General features: G+C 42.3%; 1 protein-coding gene across 6 annotated transcripts in view; it reads right to left on the minus strand.

Moving 5' to 3' along the window:
- syne1b (spectrin repeat containing, nuclear envelope 1b) overlaps positions 1-25,392 on the minus strand; it is a 74,053-nt gene that overhangs the window by 7,252 nt on the left and 41,409 nt on the right. For 3 of the 6 annotated variants that reach the window (XM_035674108.1, XM_035674113.1, XM_035674111.1), the window contains 61 exons: positions 24,991-25,328; positions 24,741-24,885; positions 24,425-24,643; positions 24,059-24,327; positions 23,729-23,894; positions 23,445-23,600; positions 23,153-23,305; positions 22,867-23,049; positions 22,611-22,748; positions 22,125-22,310; positions 21,878-22,000; positions 21,566-21,748; positions 21,158-21,301; positions 20,647-20,835; positions 20,189-20,329; positions 19,705-19,818; positions 19,443-19,604; positions 18,830-19,024; positions 18,297-18,473; positions 17,142-17,333; positions 16,637-16,768; positions 16,280-16,380; positions 15,985-16,138; positions 15,739-15,867; positions 15,489-15,644; positions 14,973-15,182; positions 14,717-14,818; positions 14,486-14,605; positions 13,779-13,979; positions 13,461-13,634; positions 13,001-13,132; positions 12,458-12,654; positions 12,048-12,180; positions 11,098-11,280; positions 10,763-10,912; positions 10,363-10,539; positions 10,111-10,266; positions 9,837-9,992; positions 9,533-9,703; positions 9,230-9,363; positions 8,891-9,095; positions 8,601-8,783; positions 8,333-8,479; positions 8,091-8,245; positions 7,750-7,897; positions 7,573-7,667; positions 7,162-7,396; positions 6,515-6,709; positions 6,140-6,265; positions 5,857-6,012; positions 4,933-5,091; positions 4,198-4,364; positions 3,902-4,064; positions 3,476-3,663; positions 3,236-3,386; positions 2,946-3,128; positions 2,592-2,729; positions 2,019-2,210; positions 1,540-1,867; positions 1,001-1,069; positions 54-181 (listed from right to left, as the gene is read on the minus strand). In XM_035674108.1, the coding sequence (XP_035530001.1) occupies positions 54-181; positions 1,001-1,069; positions 1,540-1,867; positions 2,019-2,210; positions 2,592-2,729; positions 2,946-3,128; positions 3,236-3,386; positions 3,476-3,663; positions 3,902-4,064; positions 4,198-4,364; positions 4,933-5,091; positions 5,857-6,012; positions 6,140-6,265; positions 6,515-6,709; positions 7,162-7,396; positions 7,573-7,667; positions 7,750-7,897; positions 8,091-8,245; positions 8,333-8,479; positions 8,601-8,783; positions 8,891-9,095; positions 9,230-9,363; positions 9,533-9,703; positions 9,837-9,992; positions 10,111-10,266; positions 10,363-10,539; positions 10,763-10,912; positions 11,098-11,280; positions 12,048-12,180; positions 12,458-12,654; positions 13,001-13,132; positions 13,461-13,634; positions 13,779-13,979; positions 14,486-14,605; positions 14,717-14,818; positions 14,973-15,182; positions 15,489-15,644; positions 15,739-15,867; positions 15,985-16,138; positions 16,280-16,380; positions 16,637-16,768; positions 17,142-17,333; positions 18,297-18,473; positions 18,830-19,024; positions 19,443-19,604; positions 19,705-19,818; positions 20,189-20,329; positions 20,647-20,835; positions 21,158-21,301; positions 21,566-21,748; positions 21,878-22,000; positions 22,125-22,310; positions 22,611-22,748; positions 22,867-23,049; positions 23,153-23,305; positions 23,445-23,600; positions 23,729-23,894; positions 24,059-24,327; positions 24,425-24,643; positions 24,741-24,885; positions 24,991-25,328 (10,152 nt within the window). The remainder of the gene's footprint in view (positions 1-53; positions 182-1,000; positions 1,070-1,539; positions 1,868-2,018; positions 2,211-2,591; positions 2,730-2,945; positions 3,129-3,235; positions 3,387-3,475; positions 3,664-3,901; positions 4,065-4,197; positions 4,365-4,932; positions 5,092-5,856; positions 6,013-6,139; positions 6,266-6,514; positions 6,710-7,161; positions 7,397-7,572; positions 7,668-7,749; positions 7,898-8,090; positions 8,246-8,332; positions 8,480-8,600; positions 8,784-8,890; positions 9,096-9,229; positions 9,364-9,532; positions 9,704-9,836; positions 9,993-10,110; positions 10,267-10,362; positions 10,540-10,762; positions 10,913-11,097; positions 11,281-12,047; positions 12,181-12,457; positions 12,655-13,000; positions 13,133-13,460; positions 13,635-13,778; positions 13,980-14,485; positions 14,606-14,716; positions 14,819-14,972; positions 15,183-15,488; positions 15,645-15,738; positions 15,868-15,984; positions 16,139-16,279; positions 16,381-16,636; positions 16,769-17,141; positions 17,334-18,296; positions 18,474-18,829; positions 19,025-19,442; positions 19,605-19,704; positions 19,819-20,188; positions 20,330-20,646; positions 20,836-21,157; positions 21,302-21,565; positions 21,749-21,877; positions 22,001-22,124; positions 22,311-22,610; positions 22,749-22,866; positions 23,050-23,152; positions 23,306-23,444; positions 23,601-23,728; positions 23,895-24,058; positions 24,328-24,424; positions 24,644-24,740; positions 24,886-24,990; positions 25,329-25,392) is intronic. The other 3 variants (XM_035674109.1, XM_035674112.1, XM_035674110.1) reach the window with 2 other exon arrangements.

The raw sequence follows: 25,392 nt of genomic DNA on the forward strand, positions 1-25,392 counted from the left end.
TGTGGTTTTGTTTTGGCCTGCTGTCAATATTTAGCTGTCAGAGTAACACATACATATCCCATGTACGAGGCATCCAGTTCTGTGCTTGTGGGTGTGCGGCTGCGACTGCTGTCCATTTGTTGCAGATGGAAACGGGTGGTGTCCAGAGGGTGAACATGTGAGTCTGTAGAGGCAACCTCTCCTGTGGACAACAACATCAGCTTGTCATCTTTGCATCTTTTTATCATTAAATATTCGATCATAATGGTTACTTGAAAATACTTTACAACCGAAGAAGAAGTGAGGCCCCGGTCAGACAGAGAAACACAAGACGTGGAGAGCAAAAAATGAGTTGAAAGAAGTCGGAATGCAGATCGGTTTCTCTACCACTTGCCACTCATGCTGCCCATCGCAGTTTGACAAGTGATTATTGTACATACTCTGTGACAAACAACAGCCTCATCTCAGTGCTCTCCTGTCTTGCTTGCATTAGGAATTGCATCCTTCATTTGAATTACAGAGTTCAAAAGCATTTTTCTTATGCAATGTGTCTCTGCGTGAACGAAGCCTACGAAAACTTTACTTTAAACAAATCTGCAATCCCTTCAGCCAGAAGTTCAGAGTTCAGACTTGTTCACTGTGACAATAATACAACATGCTTTTTCTAAAACATAAAATGCACATCAAAAAAATCCAAAGAGGTTAGCTACACATCACACTGCAAAAAAAAAGTAAGAAAGCCAGTTAGAAAGAAGGGTTAGGCTGAATTCCATTTCAGTTCTGCCGAATTAGAGAGCAGAACCAGTAAATTGAATAAATAAAAATGGAATTGACCCTATCCCACAGTGTTAGAAAGTGTTGCAATTAGTTACAGTGTGTGCCCAAAGTGTGTATAAGAGAGGAAATCAACACAAATCAAAGTCCAAGCCAGTGAATAGGCTATAAGTGTTTATCACTCAGAGTGCAGCTGTTAATTCTGCCACCAAACACTTGTGGCATGCTGGGGTCTGCTGTTGCCTACCAGTGGAGGACCTCAGTGTTTGTTCTGTAAGTTTAACATAGGCCTCAGGGCTCTCTGGGATCACTACATCTGGAAGAAACATTATACAGTACACACATTCAGCAGCGGGCATTACACTGTTTGACATGAACTGATTAACCTCTGCTGTTTTTAACCTTGTTTGATGCATCAGTGGATGGATGGATGGATGTCGCAACACAGATACGTTATCAGTCACAGGAAAATACAATATATAGTGTGACAAAGTTTACCCATCCAGAGTCTAACGAACCAAGTTTTAGCAAATACCCTTTGGTTCATGGCTGAAACTATAGCTGATTGTTTTGGGAGTCACTGATTCTATTCTGACCTATTCTGTTGTTTAGTTATAAGGTCATGTTGGGATGTTGGGATGCTCTCCCTTCTTACTTAAAACAACGTTTTCTACATGTCAAAAATAACTAGCCTACCTCATACACCATTGTTCTAAATTACAGTTCTTTAAAGTTAAATTATCACTTTAACTTTCAGCAGAATGGTTTGTGTGTTTGGAAACTAACCTGACAAGGCTGAGGCAGGCCGCGGGAGGAAGTCTCCCTCCTCACTCTGCTGCTCTCTCAGGGCTCTGCTGGCGCTCTCCAGCCCGCGGCTCAGGTCGTAGTCGTGGTCCCACTCCAGAGGAATGGAGTCCACACTAGCTGGGGTGTCCCTGCCTGAGCGCTCGGTCCGAAGCTGGGCTGCCAGTGAGGCTGAGCGTCCGGAGGAAGGCAGCGGTGACAGGAAGCCATCGCCCAAACGCTCGTTCCATGGTAGGCTGGACAAATCACCAGGCTCGTCCAGCTCCAGCTCACGGTCCGAGAATGACACTTCGGTATCGTCGTCTGCAAGCTGAAGAAAAAAATCATGACATGTATAGTTTGTGCTGATTTGAGTGTTGAGATTTAGACCAGTATTTGATGCCTGGAATTGAGCCACAATACACTGTGAAAACAAAGATTAATAAAATGTTTTTTGGTATGGTCTCAATCTCAAGTCTTACCGGAAGCCGGATAAGCTTTTTGTAGTAGCGCTCCACTCGGCCAAACACTTCCTGACAGTAGCGCTGCAGCTCTTCCAGCTCCTCCTCAATGACAGCAGCATCTAGAGGCTCGCTCTTCTCTATCAGCGCCTCTCCCTGGTGGAAGATGTGCTCAATCTTGGCTGTAGTGAGAGAGATCTCCTGTTGGAACGACTGTGGGACCAGAGGGAGAAGAGCACAGATAACTGTTTTTCATGCCAAACACAAGGTTCTTTCACAATCTCAATATCAAAATGCATGACCTTTACCAGATGATGAACTTCCTGATTTGATTTTACAGTTTTAATATTCAGTATTACTGGTGTGATAGACATTTATACAATGTCAGGGGCTGCTCTTCACAATGGCAAATATACTAAGTATATGAGATGACAAGGTGCCAAAATGCTCAGGATGTCAAAATCTAGAAATAATATATGAAAAGATAAACACACATATATGTTGGTCAACACAAAGTAAAGAAATAAGCAAGTTTGTTAGGATGTAGGTAGGTCTGGACCATGTGGGTCTGAACTATTGTTGTGACAAACCTACCCTGAGTTGTTTGATCTTGGCTTGAATGTCACACTCAGAGAAGTGCTCGATGTTGGTCAGCTGAAGGTCCATCTCCGTCAACCACACCAAGATGCCGTCTCTGGCTGTCTCAAACTCCTCTCTCTGACTAATAAAGTGCTGCATATTTGGAATCGAGATGCTGTTGTTAGAATAAGCTACAGGTGTACATTATGGAAGTATACTGTCTGTAGTATAAATTAACAACTGTGGCTTCATTAGTCATTGATTTAACATACAGTCACACAGGAGGAACCTACAGATGCTACCATTTCACATAAAAGTGAGACGAAAATTTTGAAATTTACGCAATAAAAAATGTATTAATGTATGTACCTTAAGCCTGCGGAGGATTGATGCCACCCTCTTCTGCAGGTTGTCCCATCGCTGATTGGCATCGTGAGCCATCTCCCTCAGTTGACAGGAAGAGTCTGTGCGGTTTTCTCTGGCCAGGCGGCGGTATTGCTTGTTGATTAATTCCAGCTGGGTTAGGCTTTCATGGACTTGCCTCTGGAAGGCCTACAGAAACACAGACTTTTATTAATGTGGCGTTAATCAATAGGGACATCCTTCTGCTGCAAGAATTTGTCCTGTGTCATGTCTCTTTTCTTCTTTTCTTGCAATACCTCAAATTTCTTAAGTTCCTCCTTGGCTACAGTGTACAGGACACCAGAGGAGTTGGGCAGAGCAGCAGTCTTTTCTGAAGTGGCCAGCCACTCCTCAAAACGTGCAAAGTCATCTAGGAATTTCTGCCATAAACGCCACGTCTCCTCAATCCTAACAGAGGGAGATATTAGTGAAAAATTATTATTAATAATAATAATTACATACAGAAACATCAATGACCTCTTTTCCTTCTATCTTACTTAAGTCTCCTCTCCATTGACAAGGCACAGATGCTCCTCCAGCGGCGATCAAGGCTACGAGTTGCCTGCTGGATGGAGTCGCACTCTGCATCGGTAGCACAGGCGTCACAGTCGTGCAGCAGCACCTCACACAGATTCAGCACAGACGCCACTCCTGTACTGTGCTTCTCTATGTCACGCTGAAGCTCCTGAGTGGTCAGAAAAGAGAAACAAAGTGTATGAGTGTCTATAATAATAACAGCGATACACAGGGAGAGACAAAGAGGGAAATAATAACAATGACATACAATTAGTATTACTAGTATTAAACCATAGATGAACATTCCACTAGTTTGAAGTTACAGGTTAACAGTGAATGGCTATGATAATATAATACATTCTATAATGTAGTATTGTACATATTTTATGTACTGTACATTAAGTTACCTGCTGCAGATCGAGCTTCCTCTGAATCTCCTGGGAGTCACAGGAGTCGTAGGCGATGGGTTTGGACAGCTCGGTCTCGATGTGGGCCAGCCAGGAGCGAAGGCTGTTCATATTCTTATCCAGCTGCTGCACGGCCACCAGAGTTTCTCTCAGCTTCTTCACTCTATGAACGTAATTATTGAAATGCTCTGTGTCAGTGCAATCGAATGCAAGCGATGGAAGCACATTTGTTTTGTATTCTGCATGTGTTGCAACAAATGTAAGGACTTTTAAGCCACTCAGGTGTGTCTTTTCACCTGGCTCCAATGAGATCAAGGAGGTGCTGCCAGCGGTCGCTGACTTTGTTGAGTTTTTGTTCGATTTCAGCTGCTTTGCTCTTGTGACTGGCTCTGGCCAGGCGCTCTCCCAGCTGGTGCAGCTGCAGCTTGTTCTCCTCAGCCACAGTGATTTCCTCCTGGTAGTCCTGAGACACAGTGCAACAGAGCCAGTGTTTAAATGCAATTTTAAAAGTTTGAATCCTGTATTTAAAGCGAGAATCAAAGTCAGTGTAATCTAACAGGATTTTGCGACAGTCTTTTGGTGTACATTATGGAAATAAAACAAAGAAGCCATGAACGTGTCTGATTGCGTTCATGACCAATAAATATGTAAGAAGCAAACAGGAAATAAATCAGATTAGATAGGATAAAAAAATTGGAGCAGCTATTCTGTCCTGTTAAAATATACTATATTCTACTTCCTCAGCAAACAACATAACCACCTCCTCAATCATCACTCTATCAACAGTAGCAGCAGGCTGTGACTTTAACTAAGGATGAATGACAGGTGCATCACTGGGTATAAAGCACCCAAATGTTTAAAGATGGCATAGGGAAAAATATTGAAGAAAAGCAGATATTAACATGGTAACAAGTATATTGGCAAGGACTGCATTTTAAAAAAAAAGAACTAACTATACTGATGCAGAATTTTTCACAAGGAGTAAACGATATGTTTGAGATACCAGTAAACTCAGACATATTTTTGTTTACCTTGCGGAGCTTCTCGATCATCTCCTCAATGCTGATGTCTCCGTTTTGGGAGACCTTGCTCTCCATGTTGGTGAGCCACTCGCAGAGCTCCTTGTACTTTTCGTTGAATACGGTCCACTCATTCAGCTTCTCACTCACCTGCTGCCTGCGCAGTGACAGCTGCAGAGGCACAGCAAAGTCTATATTCAGTTAAGTGCATCACTGTGCAAAGTGCATAAAAACAATCAATCGATGCATGTTAAATTGTAACAAAAGTACATTCAAGTCAAAAAGTCTCAAAAGGAAGTAGAGATCACAGAGACCACTGCACCGTGACTAATTCATTTGCATCAAGCAGCGACTGTGTGCTTCTATGTGTTTCCTGTGTGCATACTTTATCTACCCGACACAGGATGCACCTCTGAAAACAATTATGACCTTGAGGTTTCATTATGCATGCCAAAGCAACGGCTACAGACAGTAACGTTTCCTTTTCTTAAAATCTGTAGTGAAATGTCACTTTGAGTTTCGTTTAACAGAAACAGTGCACACTGTATTCATGAATATTGCATTTATATAACTGTGCAAGTCTATGTGAGAGAAAAAAAACAGAGTAAAAGCTTTTTGTTCAATCACTTGTTTTATCTTATATGAACTGAAAGTTCATATAAGATATGAACATTTACCTGAACATTTACCTTCCTTAAGATATAGCTGCATTTCTAAAACTCTTTTATCCCTATGATAGTAAGCTGTATCTGATGCCGGCTTACTGAAACCAGACCAGACCAGTAGTATAGAAGTATAAAAGTATAAAAGTCTAATGATTTTGTTTGACACCAGCACCACCATTTGGTATCTCAAGGAAGTGCAGAGACAAGACCAGTGTATCAGACACACAGTATACAGTATATTCAGAAAATCCGCTATGCACAGGTACTGTACCTGGTGGCAGATTTCATCCCATTGTCGATGCAGCAGCTCAATTCGCTCCTGTAGGACAGACAGGTCCTCAGGACTGATGTAGCAAGACAGGGACTCTCGCAGCACAGTCAGATGGGCCAGATCCCCAGTCCAACCATCAAATGTGTTCTCCAGGTCCTGTTATTGAAAAAACAGTAATATTATTAAAAACATACATTATATATTTTACCAACACCTCTTGATGTGAACAACAATGTCAATTCAATTTCTTTGAAATCACTGAAAAATGCCTAGAGTCTGTTACCTTGCAGCGCATCTGCTCAGCTTGCAGATCCTCGTGGTGATCAGGAAGAGACTGAGAGAGCTGCCGTTTGAAGGCTCGAAGTTTTTCCAGAGATCCACCAATACCTCTCTCACACCTCTCCCAGTCCTGTACACGACACAAACAATGTATACATCAGTACTATATAATTTAAAGATCAACAGCAAAAACAATAGTTGTTTTATATTAATTTCTCGATTAAGACCTGTTTTGCATTCCACATTTAAACCACAAGGGACAAACAGCTTTTAGTTTGAAAAAGAAAAGAACCAACACTGCAAAACATTTATAGTATTGCTTTAATGTCCCCTGAGGTTTCTTGTACTCAACAAGCAGCTGGCAATTAGTCTGGGTTACCTTTAACAAGGTGGCAAGCTCTTTCTTCTGTTCGTCCAGGCAGATGCTGGCATGTTTCCATCGCTCCTGGATCTCAGTAAGCTCTGCCTGCAGGGCCACCTCCGCGCGGCTATCAGCCGACAGGAGGAGTTGTCTGCCGGCCTCTACTGTCAGGATGTAGCTGCCCTGCTGACGCTGCAGCACCTTTTCCTTCAGCTGAACCAGAAAGCACAATCACTCAGATAAATTAATTCTTAATTATCAAGCTACAGACCTATAAATCTTGAAAACATGTACAGTAAAATAAATGTAGTTAATTATTTTGGAGTACCAGGTAGGTAGGGTTATCACATCAAAAACAATAAGTCAGTATCAATTTTTAAAGCCCCCTCTGCACCCAATCTGCGTCAGTCATTGCTGTAGCTGTTGTATTTCACATAGGCTTCTTCTCTCTTCATTGATCAAGATTTTGATCTTTTTGCCAAGATGCACTGCATAATATTTCTTAGTCACCCTGACAAAGATCCATTGGGACTAAAACATAAATATATATATATGTGGAGAGATGAGTGGGTGGACTAAACAGAAAATGTGTGCCTTTCAGTCGAGCACCATGTCGATAAATCTACATGTACTCTGTGTACTCTGTAAGCTTTTACATTATGTACCTGGACAGCATCCAACATGGAGCGGGCTTGTTGGAGAGGCATTGTAGTTCCTGCCTGAAGGGCTTCTGCAGGGTGGGAGACTTCCACCAGCCATCTGCGCAGCTTCTCCACCATTTCTCTGTAGCGTTGCCACTGGCGAATCAGACCGTCAATAATGCCCCGCCTCTGTTGAGCACGCCGCACTACGCCCTGCCACTGGTTACTCAGGAGAGCCAACTTCAGGTTGAATTCATCTCTGCAAGAGGGGAGGGGGGATATATTCGTCAAACGAAGACTTTTAACAGGATTTTTTTGGTAAACAAAGAGCAATGTTTTCACTATGTATAGTAATCTTCTACTTTGATTAATATTGTATAAAATATTAAGTGGTGTAATGACAGATAAGAAACACTGTGATTTTGGGCTCTTTACCTGTCATCCACCTGACCCTGCTCTAACATCCGCTGTCCATCACTGATGATAGAGTGGAGGATCTGCTGCCGACTGAACATCTCGGCTTGGAATAACTGGAAAACAAGATATTGATGATTAATGATACATTTAAAAAAACAGCTCTTTTAGGGTCTTTTACTTAAAATGGACTCTAACCTCATGAGCTTTTTGCTGCTCCATCAAACTCTGGTAGTTACCAGAAATTTCCACTGCCAGATTCTCTTCCGTTTGGACCAAGAACTCCATCCATGTTTCACACTTCTCCAGGAAGGTTTGCTGCTGCAGCAGGAACGACTGCAGTTTGCTGCAAGTACCAAAAAGAAATTGAGCAAATAAAATAAGTAATTTTGGTGCGCACTCATTCCATCATGTCAGTCATATGGGAAATTTGCCTTTACTGTACATCTGTGGTGTTTGTGATGTTATTTGTGCCAGTCCTTTTTAGAAATAGATATACAACATTTAACCCCCTTTATATATTCTTTTATGTGTCATACCTGAATCTTTCTGTGGTCTGTGCTGAGGCTGCTGACCAGCTCCTGTTGAGATTCTGCATGCGCTTGATCTCTGAATCGTTGAGAGGGAGGCGGTAACCAAGCTCATTAAGACGCTCCAGTTCAGGAGCCATACTGCTGAATTTCAGCATGAGCCTCTGTAGGACAAGAGAGAAATGTTACATTTCTCAGTATCAAGACAGTCAGTAAAATAGTTTCTTTCAATTAAGTGTCAAAAGAAAAACCTTGAGTTCCTCCATGCGGTCTTGGATGATTGTCAGGTCGGTGCAGCCGTTGGGATCTTGCACCTTCAGAGCCTCTTCAGCTTCAACTAACCAGCTCCCCAGTGAATCCAGCTGATCGTTAAATGTCTCATAGTCTTGAACTCCAGTCTGGTGTGGAAAAGAAATGTCAGCAACCCATAGGTGTAAATTCATGATTAAGACTGGCTGACTGACTACATCAGTGGGCAATTTGGAGTTAAATCTATTTGTCATGAAACTTTTTTTCTACCTGCAGAGTGGTGAGCTGTCTAGTAAGCGCCTGTTCCACAGCAGACAGCCGCTGGGTGAGAGAGAGGTGATCTGATTGGATGGCAGATGCAGCTGATGTGTCCACCTGCTGTTTTAGCTGATCGCCCAGTTCTCGGAGAACCTGCAGGGAGGCGTGCACTGGAGCTTGGGACCGAAGCACCTCCTGAGGCAAAGCACCCAAAAAAGTACAGAATATTTTTCTGTCAAAACTAAAAAAACAAAAACATGCGTAAAACAAGTAAAAATTGGCAGAGCTGTGGCTTCACTCACGCTGCATTCTTGGATCCAGTCGGACACTTCCTCATCAGCGATGTCCTTGCTGCAGGCGAGCTTGAGGAGCTGGTCTGCCTTTTCCTCCTGCAGCTGGATGCTGCAGCAGCTCTGCTCATAAAGCTCCTTGTAGCGCTGCCATAGCTGAAGCAGTGCTTTACTGCTTTTTAGACGCTCCACAATCTCCTCCAGTAGGCCAGTCCATCTGAGTGCAAAAATGACAAGGATCAGTGTAAAGGATAATGAACTCAACCCAATCAGTGATGTTAAAGCTAAAATGCATATTTCTTCAACAAGCAAAACAATAATAAAAAAAATATTAGTGTTAATCAAGATCACCTTGCATTGACATCCTTAAGGGCGTTATTGAGAGAATCTGAAACTGAAGGGTGACACTCCCTCAGCAGTTGGTGGGTCACAGCACCAAACTTTCTCAGACTGCTCTCCTGTTTCTCCAGTTCCTCTTGCAAATCCTTCACAGGTGACATACAAATACAGTGCTCAATTCACCAGCAAGGATAAACAGTGTATAACAACACATTTAGAAACACAGTACTGCAATCAGTGTAAACAAATGTGTCTGGCTGTCTACAGGCCAGCTGACAGGTATAATAAATCAAACACCTCTTTTTTCTAACATACCTGCAGACTTTGCACCTGCAGCTGAACAGCCTCCAGGGAACCCGTAAGGAGGCGGAAACGAGACACAGAGTACCTTCCCTCCATCAGGTAGCCATTGATCTCTTCGGAAGCCCGCTTGTATAGACTCCACTGATCCAGCACTGACTTCAGGCTGATGTTAAGTTGACCGATCTGTTGAAGGTGGAATAACAAACACTCAGTGACACTAAATTACAAAGACCTGGCAAGAACAGAGCAGAACAGAGGCATTTAACCAAAGTACCACATTAAAAACATAGAGTGGAAAGAGAACAGGGGAGCTTACCAAGTGGTCCAGGTTAGCCCAGGTGTGATTGACACCCTGGAGCGTCTCCATGACAATAGCACAGGCCTCATCGGTCTTGTTCTGGACAAGGGCACAGCCCTGCTCCTCCACCCTCTCTAGTTCTTTCTCTTTTTCTTTCACCAGCTCTTCCATTTCCTAAAAGTTAATAGTTTTCACATGATATAAAAAAAAACATGGAGTTAAAAAGGTGTTATAATAACAGCATGTAGGAGTATAACACATTTTGATAAATCAGTGTTCAAGAGAAGCCTACATGGCAGTCTTTGAGAGCATTCTGCACAGATGTCAAATCCTCTATCCGGTGTTTCCTCTTCAGCCTTTCTTCTTGTGCAGTCATCCAGGATTTCAGGGCCTGAACACTGCTCTCATACTCCAACCACATCTCCAAAAGGCTCTCCAAGAACTGGATCTACAAGTATTTCATACAAATTAAAAAGGAAGTGGATTTTGCACTACTAAATTACAATGACTGTTTCATTAAGTGTATCAGTAGCTATAACCTCACCCTCTCATTGATGCGGCCTTGTAGGATCTGCCAACGTCGGTTCATGGCTCCCAGTCGCTCAGCAAAGTCTGTCTTATCGCTGCGCTTACTCTCCACATCCTGACCACTGATCTGCAGCACTGACTGGTTGACAAAGTCCACAGTCAGCTGCTTACAGCTTAAATCTACTCTGAAGCCCTGAAATGGAGGAAACAGCAGTAAATTTACAATTAAAATGGCAGCCACAAACCATCAGTTGTAATTGGAATCACAGACATAATAATCAGGTCAGTAAGACTAGATACAAGAAATACAAGATGAAATCAAGAACATGTTTAAACACCTAAACTTTGGACATACACCTATGCTATTAAATACTTTGATTTATAGCTAGACAACAATTCACAGTTTATTCCAATACCTTGTATTTTTGCAAGTAGTCCTGAATCACATTTGACCCCACTGCACTCTTGAGGTTTTCTTCATCCTCCTCAATGACATTCTCCATCAATGATATCCAGTTGAACAGCTCAGAAATGGCATGACGGGAGGCCAACTTCTCCATTTGGATCTGAGAAGAAATTACACCCATTGGACCAGTACATTAAACACCAAGGACGAAAAAATGCACATGCTGCCAGTTTGAGGGCAACAGTGTGTGAAAACTCCTGTATAGGAGTGAAGCAGCAGAAAAGGGATAATCCTATTTGCCCTGCCGGAGCTAAGCCTGTTCAGTCTGGCTGCATGTGACGATACCTGATGCAGCTTCTCTTGGACCACTGGGATGCGTGTGAGCAGCTCAGTCCACTGAGTGTCAATGCGTGCCAGTTCAGACCGCAGCACCACCGTGTCCACTTTCTTCAGACGCAGCAACTGGTTGCCCTCGGTTACCACTGAGTTCTTCAGGCTGGACTTGCCTTCAACTTCCTTTGAAAACTCCTGAGACAGACAGTGACAGGAATCATCAGCTGGTATACATTCAAAGGTGTATTTTATGATGTTACTACATATGTAGCTATCTACAGATGATACAGCAAGATTATTACTACTACTTCCATGACAACTACTACTACAAACAAAATCTTTTCAAAAACGCTATTATCTAACAGTAAAGTACTTAAATACCAAGCATATGCTATAAATCTCAGCTCGACACAGACTTAATGGTTCCATATGGCGTATCTTAGATGAAAATAATGCTACAATTGCCTTTGACTAAGGCCTCAGAGCGGGAGTTTATGTACTTTGTTTTACTGTATTTATTTGTGTATTTAACAGGGACAAACACATAAACTTTGTTACATTAAAAGGAGTAATGCAACAGATCTAGTTGAAGCAAATGTGCAGTACCCGACACCCAGGCTATTACATTCTGTTCGTTAACTGATTCAGGATAAAAAGACGACAAAAAAACAAACGTAATCTCATAAAAAATGGTAACTGTGTTTGTACCCAAACAAAGAACTGTGGCAGCCCACACACTTAAATAGTTAATAATGGGTCAGATGCAGAGGGCTGATGTCGCAACAGGGATTAATAAGTGTAACTTAATTGGCTGGGTAGTAATTTTTTAAGTTTCCCCACACATGTGGAACTACTACGTGTCCAGCAGTGGAGCCTGTTAAAGTTTTGGACAGCTCTAACAATTCTACCACCTAAATATCTGGATCAATAAAATGTAAAAGAAAATAAATCTGAGAACTCACAAGAAAAGCAGAGAGATGGTCTCTGACAGTTTCCAGCTCCTGTGGGACTAACACTGCCTGTGTATTCCAAAACTCCAGACGCTCCAGAGCAGACTGCAGCCATTGGCTAAGCTCTGCACACTCCCTCTGATACCTGGAAGAAAAACACACTTCAATCATATAACAATGCCATGCAATGATAATTAATATTTGAGTTCATAAATCACATGCACAGTCTTAAAACTTAAATTTTAAATTTGAAGTTTTGTAAACCTGAAACTTGCCATCAGAGCTGTGGAATTACTAATTATTGACTATTAAAGACCCTTATTAATGATAATAATGTTTTCTCTGTGGACTCTGGTAATGTCCCTAAGATTTGTTTTCTATCCGATGCCTAAAAACAGTTCTGATTCTGATGTGTTTCTGACCTGGTCCAATGTTTTAAGATGGCCTCCAGGCGCTGTAATTCCTTGTTGACCTTGCTGGTGTTGTTGAGCCAGTGTTCCCCCAGCAGCGTGAGTTGATTCTCCAGTGCAGGACAGCACACTGACAGCAAGAGATGTTTGCCCTCATCCAGTACCTGGTATAACTTGTGCTGATGCTCTGTCAGTCTCCCCTTTAGACCCTTTACAGAGAAAGGAAGAGGAAAAGATGAACAGCGAAATATTAGAAAAGTGAAGCTGGAGAAGCACCAGCTGAGAAGGTTTAGGTGAAGAAAGTGAGTATCCCTCTCCCTACTACAGTCATGTTTCCATTAATGAGGGTGCTGAAGTAAAAGTAAAGCAAATCCCAAATAAAACTACACCAAGAAGCTAAGATAATAAATGCATATTGCCCTTCCTTTGGTCCTCTTTGGCGACATATCAGCTTCCTACTTTAACAACAGTATCGTATCAAAACAAGGAGGCTTACTGAGGCTATTTAAGATTTTCTGCCATAATCCTAAAATCTGCATGGATGTCACTTTCTACCTGATACAATGAGATTCTGTCCATGAGCCTTTCTTCAGTCTCTTCCACCAGGCCAACAGTAGGGATACTTCCTTCAACTGCCTCCAGTTGGCGATTCAGACTCTGATAATCCTGCACCAAGCGGCACCAAGTCTGAAAAAAATAAAATAAAACTTCAGATGAACAGATGAAGACCACAATAAAAGACTGCTGACACATTTCTATTCCATGATAAATACAACTATTTTCTTTTAATCAATATTCATCAATATTCACTTCACTTATTTTATTTAATAGAGGTTTTGCAGTGATGTTAGTATGACCACTTTCTGTGCAGCGAAAAATCTGGTAAAAAGAAACAACTGTTTATAAAAATCAACTCCATTCTTATAAACATTCAGATTTCAGATTTCCTATTACTATATCAGAATGCTTTCAAAAGAAAAAGAACGGTTAACACAAAGAGTATTTCCCCTCTTACCTCCAGGATACACTCGAGCTCAACTCCTTTACTGTGTGCCTCTTTGAGGACACTCTGAGCCTCAGCCAGTGTCTCCTCCAGGGCCTGACTCTCTTTGGGAAGCATCAGACCACTGATTTTTCTGAAGTATGTTTCTGTTAGAATCATATGGGACTCCAGACCCTGGAAGAACTCCTAGAAAGCACAATCAGACATACAAACACAGTCATTTTTCTCACAGTGGCTTGTTTCCAGCATTACTAGCTTTGTGTTCAATGTTTCACACTGTTGATTATAAATAATCCTTTCTATCTCAACAGAGCTCCAAGTTGACCAAACCTTATGTTTGTCGAGGTGATTCTGGACTTCCTCCACAGAGCTGGCAATGATCCTCTGATCGGCAGCCATCTTGTCTTTAGCTGTGTCCACCAGATCAGTCAGGTCCTGCAGAGCACGCTCGTACTGCTCCTTCAGAGCCATGTTCTGGTTCAGCCCACTGCGCCGGGAACCCACCGTCATCACCAGCTCCTCGTAGGAATCCTGAAAACACATACAAAGAACATTGTGTTTTGCTTAAATTATTCTGTCAATCTCCTGTTGTATGTGTTAGATATTTGCCAAAGAGTTACTAGGATTGCTATAAATAAATAAATAATAAATAACTCGTAAACAAAACTCCCCATGCACTGCCAACAACAGTCTGCTGGTATGTCACAGGACCATGTACTTACCACCGCACACTGGAATGACTTTACTGTGATTTACATAATTTTCTAACTATAGGTAAAACATGACAATTTCTTCATGGTACATTCAGATAATCTTGGGACACAAACCTTGACCTAGTATCACAATAAGTTTGTTCCGCTAGACTCAAAGTCTGCTCAAATAAACTAGAACAATTTTTAAAAACTACTTTTTCTACATTTATTTTAGAGATTTCACAAACAATTTAAGTTGTAAATAAGTTAAACCCATGCTGATCAGCGTTTACTACATGGTTTTTAGGCTAAGCAATTTCTAATTAGAGCAGTCAGTAATGTTACCTGGAGCTTTAATATTTTGTTTGTGGATATCTGATCCGCCTGTAGTGCTGCTCCTCTGGTTTTGAGCTCCGTAATCCTTTGTTCAAAGTCTTTTAGGCTCTCCTCTGCACTGGCAATAACCTGAGAGAAATGACAGTACTTATATTTAATAACATTCACAATCATTTTTAGGTTCTCTTTAAGCTTTGATGTTTGTGTGTACATGCATGTCTATGCCAAAGCTTGGATTACCTCCAGTTGTTTTGAGGCTGGTCTATCCATGGCTCCAGCTAAGGCCTGTAGGATCTGGCACTTTGTCTCAATTAAAGCAGTTTGGAGAAGTTGCAACTCAGTCTGTATTAGACAAAAGACAATTTATATGAACATTTATATAAAGGTGTATGGGATTATGATAGATATCATACAGTACGCATGTGGCTATACTGAAATGTCCATGTAGTGTGTCTTTTGTGCAATTAAGTACTATATTAATAAATATCAAGCAAACCTGGTAGGCTGTGAGCTCATGTGCTCTGGTCCGCATGCGGTCACAGCGTTGGCCCAGGGCACAACCCAGAGCTCCTAATCTCTCTTTCAGGCAGTCCAGGTTGTCCTCTAGCAGCGCTCGGTCCTCTTGTCTCAACCCTGAAGATCCAGCTAGAAGAGCCTGGCTGAGCTTCACGTCCTCTGTGACATGCCTCACATCGTTTTCTAAGGTCTGGAGGAAAGTTCAGGACAGTTCAGAAAGATTAAAAAAATACTCAGCTGCAAAATGCATTATCCACACTGCAACCTTGATTTTCAGTTTTGAATCCCAGTGAGAAACAAAAATTTATCTTTTTTTATTTAGTGTTGCTACCCATCCAAATTTTTAAACTTCAGCCATATAGTGTATCAGTATTCAACGTTTTGTAGAGATCTAGTATTTTCAATGCATGGGTATTTCCAGGCATATATGATTTGCTATTTCTACCTTTCAACCTTCTGCACCTTAAAGAAGCTGCACAAATAAGCCTGATTGTACCTCTTGCTTTTGTAGCTGGGTCTCGGCGTTTTCAGCCAGCAACACTGAGCCAGAGAAGACGTTGTTCTCCACACCATCCAGCCAGGAGGAGGTGGATGACACAGCTGCGTAGAGCTGCTGTTCCATCTGCGGCACCTGTGTCTCACCACCACCGGACTATGCACACACAAGTTCACATGTTGAACTACATATTTCAATGTTGCACTGTCGTAGATTTAAATGGATAATAATGTTATGGAAAGAGTAAAACCTGAGTGGTCATGTCCTCTATTATTTGTCTGAAGCTATCATACAGGGTCTTCAGGGAGGATTTGTCAGCCTGTGTCTCTCCTTTAAACAGTGATCCAGCTGTGGTTACACGAGAAGCTCTGGAATATACCTGCAACCCCCCCCAGACAAACAGACAACAGTCAACAACAGTCCCTGGCTTTAAAAATTGATGATATCAAGTTCAATGTCAATATCATTTACTTCTACAATATACTAGAGTTTGTACCGGCTGTTTGTGGTCCTGCTCCAGGGTTTTCTGCAGGAGCTGCAGTTTTGTTTTAAGTTCTAGTCTCAGGCTCTCCCATCTCTGCCTCATCTGCTCTCGAGCAGCCTGAGATTCCCTCTCAACCAAAGCTGCTGGTGAAAATGGCTCTGTTGTGCTGCACGGTAACAGAAATGTGAATTAATTATAGCTCCATTTATAATTTGCCACAGGAATCATTAGATATATTAACTTAACATTTTACTGTTTGATTTGACGTATATCTGTATATATGTATAGTATAACAGAATGTAAATACTTGGCACTGCTGGGTGAGGCCTGCTGGATGAGGATCTCCTCTCCTCTGCTAGCAACTGATTGGAGCAACTTTTTCTGTTCTGCAAGCTGCTCCTCCAGCTCCTGAAAAGCAAACATGACAATATTTAAATTAGACTTTGTATGATGGAGTTTTGTTTGATTGATTTTTTTATTTTTTATTTTATAAGAGTATATGTAAAAGTGCTGCACTATGCAATAGTGAAAAAACAACAACAAAGAAATCACTTGAGAAAAGATTTTTAAATTTTTACTATCACTGGCCTGGCGGCGGCCCATTGCATTGCAATGAGGACTCTGTACTAAAGCAAGAAAAGTACTTAAGTATGTGAAAATTTACCCTCTGTCTCTGCAGACTGTCCTGGTGTTGTTGGGAACGTGTGGTCCGGGCCTGGGCCAGCCAGTCCTGCACACTGGGACTCTGAGAGAGGCTGGAGTCTGATTCACTGTCCTCTTGCTCCTGCAGAGAGCCCTGTAGGACCAGACAATGTATTATATAAAATTTAAAAAACATACATCAGCATGTAAAGTGTAAAGAAAGACTCAGCAAAGAGGTGCAGGATAAACATTCATTATATTCTCTTAACTGGCCTTTTATCTTTTTTATGTTTTGCTGATTGACATATAACAAATGGACAAAACACTTAGGACAGCATAAGGCATTATCATACTGAATACATGAATAGGGTGGGGCCAGTTTTTAAAAAAAATCTACACTGTGAGCAAAACACCCACAGTGGGGACTTAACCCAATATTCCTTACCTCTAATATCATGTGGTATTGTTAAAGGTTTGGCACCACACACATCAGTGTATGTCAACATTAAAGCATGTAGCCACCTCACCTGGATGTTAATCTGTTTGTCTTGTAGCATCCTCTGCAGCTCCAACAGGCCGCCCTTCAGTGTGCGTAACTTCCTGGCCAACTGCTCGGCTTCCTCTCTCGTCTCCGTCCGGCCCTCCAGCAGCAGGTTCTCACTGTGCATGGACAGCTCTGACAGGGCCAGCACCTTCTCTTCAATATCCAGCAACATGTTCTGTAGTAGCAGGAGGAGAGAAGCCAGCTCAAACATGGTGTCTCACCAACAACAGCCCTCCACACGAACAGGGCAGGGTCTGGCTGAACCCCCTACACCAGCAGCTTTCCCAAGCCACAGGTCAGGGAGAGCTCTCCCTCTGCCGTCATCCTTGGCCCACCTCTCCCGCCTCGACTTCTGTGTAACATATTGCGCCTAATCCTTCATGCTCCATGCTCTGCAGCACACATGCTCACACACAAATATAAAGGTAACTCTTTTGTGCAGAACACCATTCTAAGTTCGGACCAGTTAACGATGCCCATCAGTGAATGCTGTTCCAATGTTTGAAGAGCCTAGCATTGCCATGACTCTGTGATCGATAGCTTCGGCAGGTTATTCTAAGAGTAACCCTCCCTCCCTCCCTCCCTCCCTCATTACCCTCAGTGTTGACTAGGATTCCCCTACTTGGATATTCTAGCAGCTTTGTCACCAACACCAATCCCGGCAGCGGGATCTATTAATCGTCTGAAAGCCACAACCCCTCACTACTCCACTCCCTATGCTGCTAACAGGCTCCTGTCACACAGAGCCATCTGCGTAATCTGCTTAAGACTAGTGCTACAGTCGCTTAGGAGCCCAGCCATCTGAACGCCCCTCTAACTCCACTAAAGCTCTTGTTTACAGACCGAAAGTTTCCTGTCCCCCTGAGATGATCCACATGTGATAAGGGAACAACATTTTGAAGTATAAGACGGATGTAAATAATCCACTGGCAAATTTGCATTAGTGTACTGACCAGAGACAGTGGCTGAACACCTAGAAAACAGAACTCCAGTACACAGTACTGCCATACAGGACAGCTTGCTAGGGCATATTATTAAGCAACCTCATCTTCATACATTCATTCATACTCTTAAGTAACAATTAAACTAAACATGTTTGCATGCATTGCTCTGAATGAACAGCAGGGGGTGCTCTTACCTGACATTCAGCAAGCTGATCCTCCATCTCTGTCTCCTCTACAGGTTTAGGTTCAAGGATGAAGGTTACAGCACTGCGCATTCTGATCAACCACTGGTCCAGGTCATCTGCCTGGGTGACATAGAGCTGTATGGCCTGTTCCTGACGTTGACCCTCCAAGCGGTCACTAACACGCTCCTAGGACAGAGCACAGCACATTTACCTTATCAATTCATGAAATACATTCATTTTCTGATAGAGTCATAAAATATATATATATATTTTTTTTAAAGTATTTTTGGGGGCTTTTATTGCCCTTAATGATATTAAGCTGGAATACAGACAGGAAAGAGGGGCATAGGAAGAGAGGAGACACGCAGCAAAAGCGCAGTCAATTCGGAAACCCGTGTGCCGCTGCAGCAAGGACTCATCCTCAGTACATGGGTCGCCAGCTCTACCCACTGAGCTAACTGGGCACCCTGATAAAATAAATATCAATAAAACAAAACCATTAGCTGCTATTTGGCGTGATGTACAATCTTTACAAAAACTACCTCCAACAGCTGCTGTTTCCCTGTGGCCTTCATGCGGATGGTGGCCATCCTTTCAGCTAACACTGCGAGGGAGGACTGCATGGCCAGCTGGTCAGCCATGTCTGAGTCCACAGCATTCGAGGCCAGATCCTCTGTGAAGCTTGTCTGCAGCCTGTTTATTTCCTCCTGCACACTCTGAATCTCTTCTATCAGACCCTGGAGAGGACAGCATTGCTACAGGTGTTACTGATTTCTATGTTGGTCAAAGGGAAGAATGATCTTTTTCATGTATGTAGACACGGTGACTAAACAATAAATATCACAAATTCCAAATTTGGATGTTATAGACGGGGCAGTAATTTCCTATTCAATCCCCTAAATTAGTTTGTTGAAGGTAGGAGTGTTTTACTATAAATTGTAATATTATAAATGCAAAACAAGGTGACCCAAAACATATTTTCCGCAGACCTGAATCCTAAGCAAAGTATTATTTTATATATTTGACACAGTTCGACAATTATACTTTGCATTACATGAGCGTGTGAATACGTGCATGAGTTCTTACATTATTTTACAAGTATGACAACTCCCTACCCTGTCATTTTTTGTACTTTATTGTACTGTGACGACTCACCTCATGTGCCTTAATGTGACTATCAGGGCTTTTGTCTGCCTCCAGAGGTTCACTCAGTTTGGCCTCCAGAGCCTCCATTTTAGAAGAGATTGACTGGAGTGAACTCTGGTAATGCTGCTGCTTTTCCAGAGCTTCATACAGAGACCTCTGCTTCTCGCTGATCTGTTAGAAGACCAAATGGACAATGAAAAAGTGCTAAGCCTGATAACAGTCACTGAGAATCAATAAACCACCAAGCTGACGTCTTGTATTATTCACATACCACATTTTTAAGTGTCTCCCATGAGCGCTGCAAGTCATCTAAGTTGGCCACAGACTCAAATGTCGGATCATACAATTCTTGGATTGGAGCTCTTGTGAGTGTTCCTCTTCCCAACTAAAAATTCAAAGAGTTAAGATGAATTAGTTATGAAACAGATGGCATAACAGATAAAAAAAATACTTCTATAAACCCGTAAATTTACTGTTAGCGAGGATGAACTTGCGGGTGCAGGCGGAGAACTGATGTGGATTAATACTTTCCATGGTTTGTTTTTGCCTTCTTCGTGTATTAATTGCATTTATTAATTGAGACTATTTCGTTTAACTAGACACTTATTACAGGAAAGATTACAAAAAAATTTGAGAAATATTTTTGACAGACCAGATAGGCCTGATAGAAACCACAAATTTCATAAGCAATTTTGCTGAAAGACCAGAATGACTGGGGGAAAAAAGCTATCAAGAAGAAAAGAGAAGGTAGATACCTTGGTTATAGTGGCTTCAGTGTGAGTGATGGGAGAAGGAGAGCGACAGACAGGAGGGGAAGAGACCTCACTGTTAGTGCCCTCCTCCCCAGACTCCTCAGTTACAGGAGACAGGAGGGTGTGACAGCGGCCAGCCGTCATCTGACACGCCATGCAAGAAACATTAACAGAAGAGCAGACATGCAAGGTGGATTGGGAAAGATTAATCATAATCTATGTGTTTTTTCGATAAAAGTGGCACAATGCACCTTACAAAAACACATATTTTATAATGAAAGCAGGCTAAAAGGTAAAAAGTAAAATTAAAGGAATAAAACTCTTTAGAACTCTTTAAGCTAAAGCCAGAAATAGCAGAATGAGTCAAGAGGTTTATTAGTTAGGCAATGCCATTACCAACGATGCAAATAGCTTTGTCAGCAACACTATGTTATGTGGTATATTACTGTATGTGCTCTTACCATGACAGTTTGTGCTGAAGACTTCTTGGATTTCTCATCTTCCATCTCCTGCAGCCCCTCAGGCAGCCCTTCCACATCACTCACTGTCAGCAGCATAGTGGCATGTTTGGCCTTCACTGCCAGCATTTTGCACTTTGAGTTTAGTGAGGCGATCTGCTCTTGGTAACCTTTGATCTTCTGGGCCAGTTCCTATTTAAAAATAAAAAATTTGCATCTCATTTTGCAGTTATGAAGACATTTCACCTATGACACTACTACAGAGAATATCATAAGCAGGAATGAGGATTGCACTGAATGAGTTGAATAAATACAGATGTTGCAGAGCAGTGGATCTGCATTCAGTACTGATGCCATTTGGCAAAAGGAACCTTGACTTAATGCCTAAACCTTTAATGTTCATTTCACAAATTAAGTTCTTGTTTTATGTGTGTTTTCTTCCCTTTAATTCATTTCTTCCCTGTGCAGGAAAGTTGGGTTAAATAAGTAAATTGTAAATGTAAATGTATTGTACTTCATGGTGAAGGATCTGGGCCTGCAGCTCCTGGATGTTGCTTGAGGGGATCGGTCGGTCCTGAATGACACGGTGTGCTTCCTCAATCAGCCCCTGTAGGTCTCTCACTTCCTGTTCATATTGCTCGTATTGCACCACTGCCTCCTAGAGAAAGAAATTGTTTTGTTACTGTTAGATGAACAGTGGTATAAGAAATCTGTGCCACAGGAATGTCCCCTGAAACATTTTGTTTATCCATTGTCTTTGCTTGTGGCCATCAAAAAATTCTTAAACATCTTACAGCTTGTTTACTTAATAGCATTGTGACTAAAGCAACGAGCGTTTGAAAAGACACTGCATATTGCTTCAGGATGCAGAACTGACCACAATATGACGTAACTGCTCCAGCAATAGTGCCCCCTACTGTACCTGAAGGATGTTGCACTGCTGAATGGCCACGTGCTGCAACAGACTGGCCTCTTGCTGCAGACGCAGCGCTGTGCGACAGATGGCAAGGTTGGGCATCACCTCCTCAGGGACCTGCAGAGCACTCTGACACAGCTGCACTGCCTGCACCTGCTGCTTGAAGCTCTCCATATCTGCCAACAGACGCTGCAAAAAATAGGAAACGTTTACATTGTGCGAAACTGCAACAAGCTACAATGTGCAAATTAAGCAGCCAAGGTGCTTTATGACAAATTACAGGCTGCATCAAGGATTATTTTAATGTGGTGTGGTTACTTGTCTCTGAGCCAGCTGTTCTTTGAGGCTCTGGCGCGCCAGCTCTGGCGAGGTCAGTGTGGCTTGGACCTGCTCCAGAGCAACATGTAGGGCCTTAACTTCATACTCCAGGGCTTCCATACTCTGAGGACATATACATGAGTCAATTATACAGTATATTTGTTCCAACGTATGAGCTACAAGCATACTCATTCCAGGATATTGTATGAGTCAAATATAATAATAACCTATATATAATTCTCTGTACCTTATTTGCATCCTCCAAGCTCTGCAGACGTATCTTAATGCTTTGCTGAAGCTCCTCAGTGTGTCGACTGAGTTCCCAAACCTGTTGGCTCATAGACTCGACCTGCAGGACCTCAGACAGAAGCTCCACTTTCTCTGCCATTGATTCCAGGTCCCCATGGAGCTCACGAGACTCACGAAGGACAGCCTAAGCACAGGGCAACAAGGCAGTGAATGAAAAGGTATGTGTGGTATGGTCTCCTGGTTAAAAGAGATGCTTGATTCTCTGCAACATGTGCCTTTGATGAAATGTGTGCATGGGTAAGAATCCTGATGTGTCTGTGAACTTTGTGTGGATAAGCATGAATCCAGCTCATACCATGTCCCACACTTTCCTTCTCTAAATTATATGGAGAGAGGCCAATAACTCTTCTGAAAAAGCCAAAATGTCTGTAATTGAATATCACAATAGAATCCATGAGGATGCCTGTCTGGACCCATAACTCACCTGGTACATTCGTATCTGCTCCTGCAGATGAACGGAGGAGTTCCAGATGATGTTGGCCCTCAACAGGCTTTTTGCTTTCTCCGACCACCTCACAATGAAGTCAAGCATCTCATTATACTCATCTAAATAGCAGACAGCCTGTGGAGCCAAGATAAGAGGGAGGCCATATGGTTAAAGCACAGCACAAAATAAATAAAGGATGTAAAATAGGTAGTCACTGAATTGTGTTATGTACAGGGAATCAGAAAAAGCAAACCTTCTTGAGCCAGTTGTTCCTGCAGTCTGCTAGCCGTGTTGTGTGATGATGCATCTCCGATAGCTTGCTGATGGCGTCGCCAAGCTGTTTGGCCAGCAGGGGGCTTCTGCGGCCAAAATCTTGCACAGCAGCATCCAGTTCTGCGAGGGTGCGACCACAACAGTCCAAGTCCTCAGCCAAGCTCTGCAAAAAGAAATTAAACATATATAATTAAATATCTCGACATCTAATAGTCTTGAATAATAGTAACTATACATTGACAATAAGCTAAAACAAGATTACCCACCTTAACCTCTTCTTTGGCATGATCAACATCAGGAGATTTTTCCTTGAATTTAGCGGAGATTGCTTTGAGTTTCTCTGAGGTGTCATGGATTCTAGAGCTGAAGTCCTCTTTTATTTCTCTGGTTTTCTGAATTTCTCTCTCTTTCGAAAGAACCTAGAATATATTAAGAAATGTCAACAAATGCTACATGAATTCTCTTGAGGAATTGACATAACCTAATCATTTAGATTATACAAAATTTAAAGAGGCCCATTAAGGCCTTACTTTGAAACCTATTTAAATGGTACAGTACCTGATCCTCAATGGCACCCAATGCAAGTGAGACCTCAGCCAGCTGCATGGAGATTTCAGAGGGCAGTATAGTGTAGAGGTCCAGGTACTTGCTTTGTTGCTGCTCTGCTAATTTATCCACATTCTGACGATAAGTGATCACATCTCCATGTACAACCTGGACCAAATGGAGAACCCATGTAACTTTTTTCAGAAATAACAATATTGAAATAGCAGTGTTTTAAGGGTTGACGAGAAAATCAGGGAGAAAAAAATCATTTTTCTGTTTTAAGATGTGAGATATACCTCAAGCTCCTGCAGCAGAGAATCAATATCTGGTGTGGGGTTAAGAAGAAGCTCCCTGGTCTCCTGAATCCAGGCTTTTACAACGCTAAGTTCCTTCTCCACTTCCTCTCTCTCCCTCAGTTCCTGAGCTGTTTGAGCCCGCTTGGTCCTGGACTGTGTCAGGAGGCTGGAGGCAAAGAGAAAAAAATAAAATATAGTAACTTCATTTCTACATAGTAAATTATTAATTAATAATAAATAATAAAACAATTTACTTTTAATTTAAATCAAACTATGTATTTAAAAAAAAATCTACATTAAAACAATACCACAGGTTTATCTTCTCACTACCTTTCCATTTGGTCTTGTACAGCTCGGATCTCCTTCAGGCTGGGCAGTTCATCTTGCTCATTTGTTGGTGAAGGCACTTCCACATCGTGCAGCAGGCTGAGAGCATACTGGCGCAGCAGTGTGAGGGAGGAGAGCTCTCTCTCCAAGTCTTGGCTCAGTAAGTCATGCTGGTCCAACAGAGATTGCAGAGTGGCTTTGGAAGCCTTCTCCACAGCACTGTCAGGGAAACGACCTTGGAGCTCATCAGAGACTGCTCTCACCTTCACCATCTGCACAAAATGATTACAAAAGTTCAGCTACAAGTAAAAAACTATATTTTAATTTAATTATGGAATATATATTTTTACCCATTGTCATTCTGTGTACCTTCTCTCTAAAAGTCCTCCATTCCTGTGCTGTATCCTCAAGTACTCTCTCCTGTCCCCGTGCCACGCTTCTGAGTCGTGTCCAACGCTGCCACACAGTGGTCATGGAGCGACTGATGGTGGCCTTGCTGGCATCACTCCCTACCAGCTCCAGCTGGGCAGCTTGCTCCTCTAAACCACTCAGCTTCTCTTGGAAGCCATTCACCAGTGATACAAGGGACTGAAAAACAAGAGACAATTAATAAACTAAGTGCAACGCATTCATAGAAGCACCTATTGTTTGAACTGTGAAATGACTTTCTTTTGTCCTCTCATACCCGATGACTGCATAGCTTATCTTCAGCCTCTTGGCTTGTAGCTGCCTTTGCAGTGGAAAATTCAGTCAGCTTCTTTTCAGCCTCATTCATGAGTTCAATGACAGTCTGCCTTGCCTCCTGGTAGGTCTTCCACTGATCCACACAGCTACAAAAAACAAAACATATTAGAGGTTAAAACACCATTATTAACAGAATATCTGTATTGTCACTGTACATTACAGGTACACCATCACTCTGAAGTTTTCATTACCTGTGAAGGACATCCTGGTGACACTGGAGCTGATCTCTGACCTCCATGCCTCTCTGCTTCGCTGACTCCACACTCACACGGAGCTGCTCTTTAGCTGTGGGGTTAACCAGGTTCTCCAGCTGAGGCAGAAGGGCCTGCAGCTCCTCCAAGTGGGTGAGGAACTCCTGCTCTGTGGCCATGATGTCCACCTGCTGCCGGAGACACTCCTCGTAGTTCTCCACATCCACACCCAGGCTAGCCTGCTGCAGGAAGGACACGGCATCCTCCAGCCATTCACAGGCCGACTGCATCCTGAAGTGGTACTTCTGGCACAACACCAGAGCGTCCTCCAGAGTAATCTTTTTAGATGAAAGCAGTGAAGAAAATTAATCATCTTTTAATACTTAGGTATAAAAACACAGA

The sequence above is a fragment of the Morone saxatilis genome, unplaced genomic scaffold (genome assembly GCF_004916995.1).
Source record: "Morone saxatilis isolate NCDOM2014 unplaced genomic scaffold, NCSU_SB_2.0 Contig3, whole genome shotgun sequence".
Lineage (NCBI taxonomy): Eukaryota > Metazoa > Chordata > Actinopteri > Moronidae > Morone > Morone saxatilis.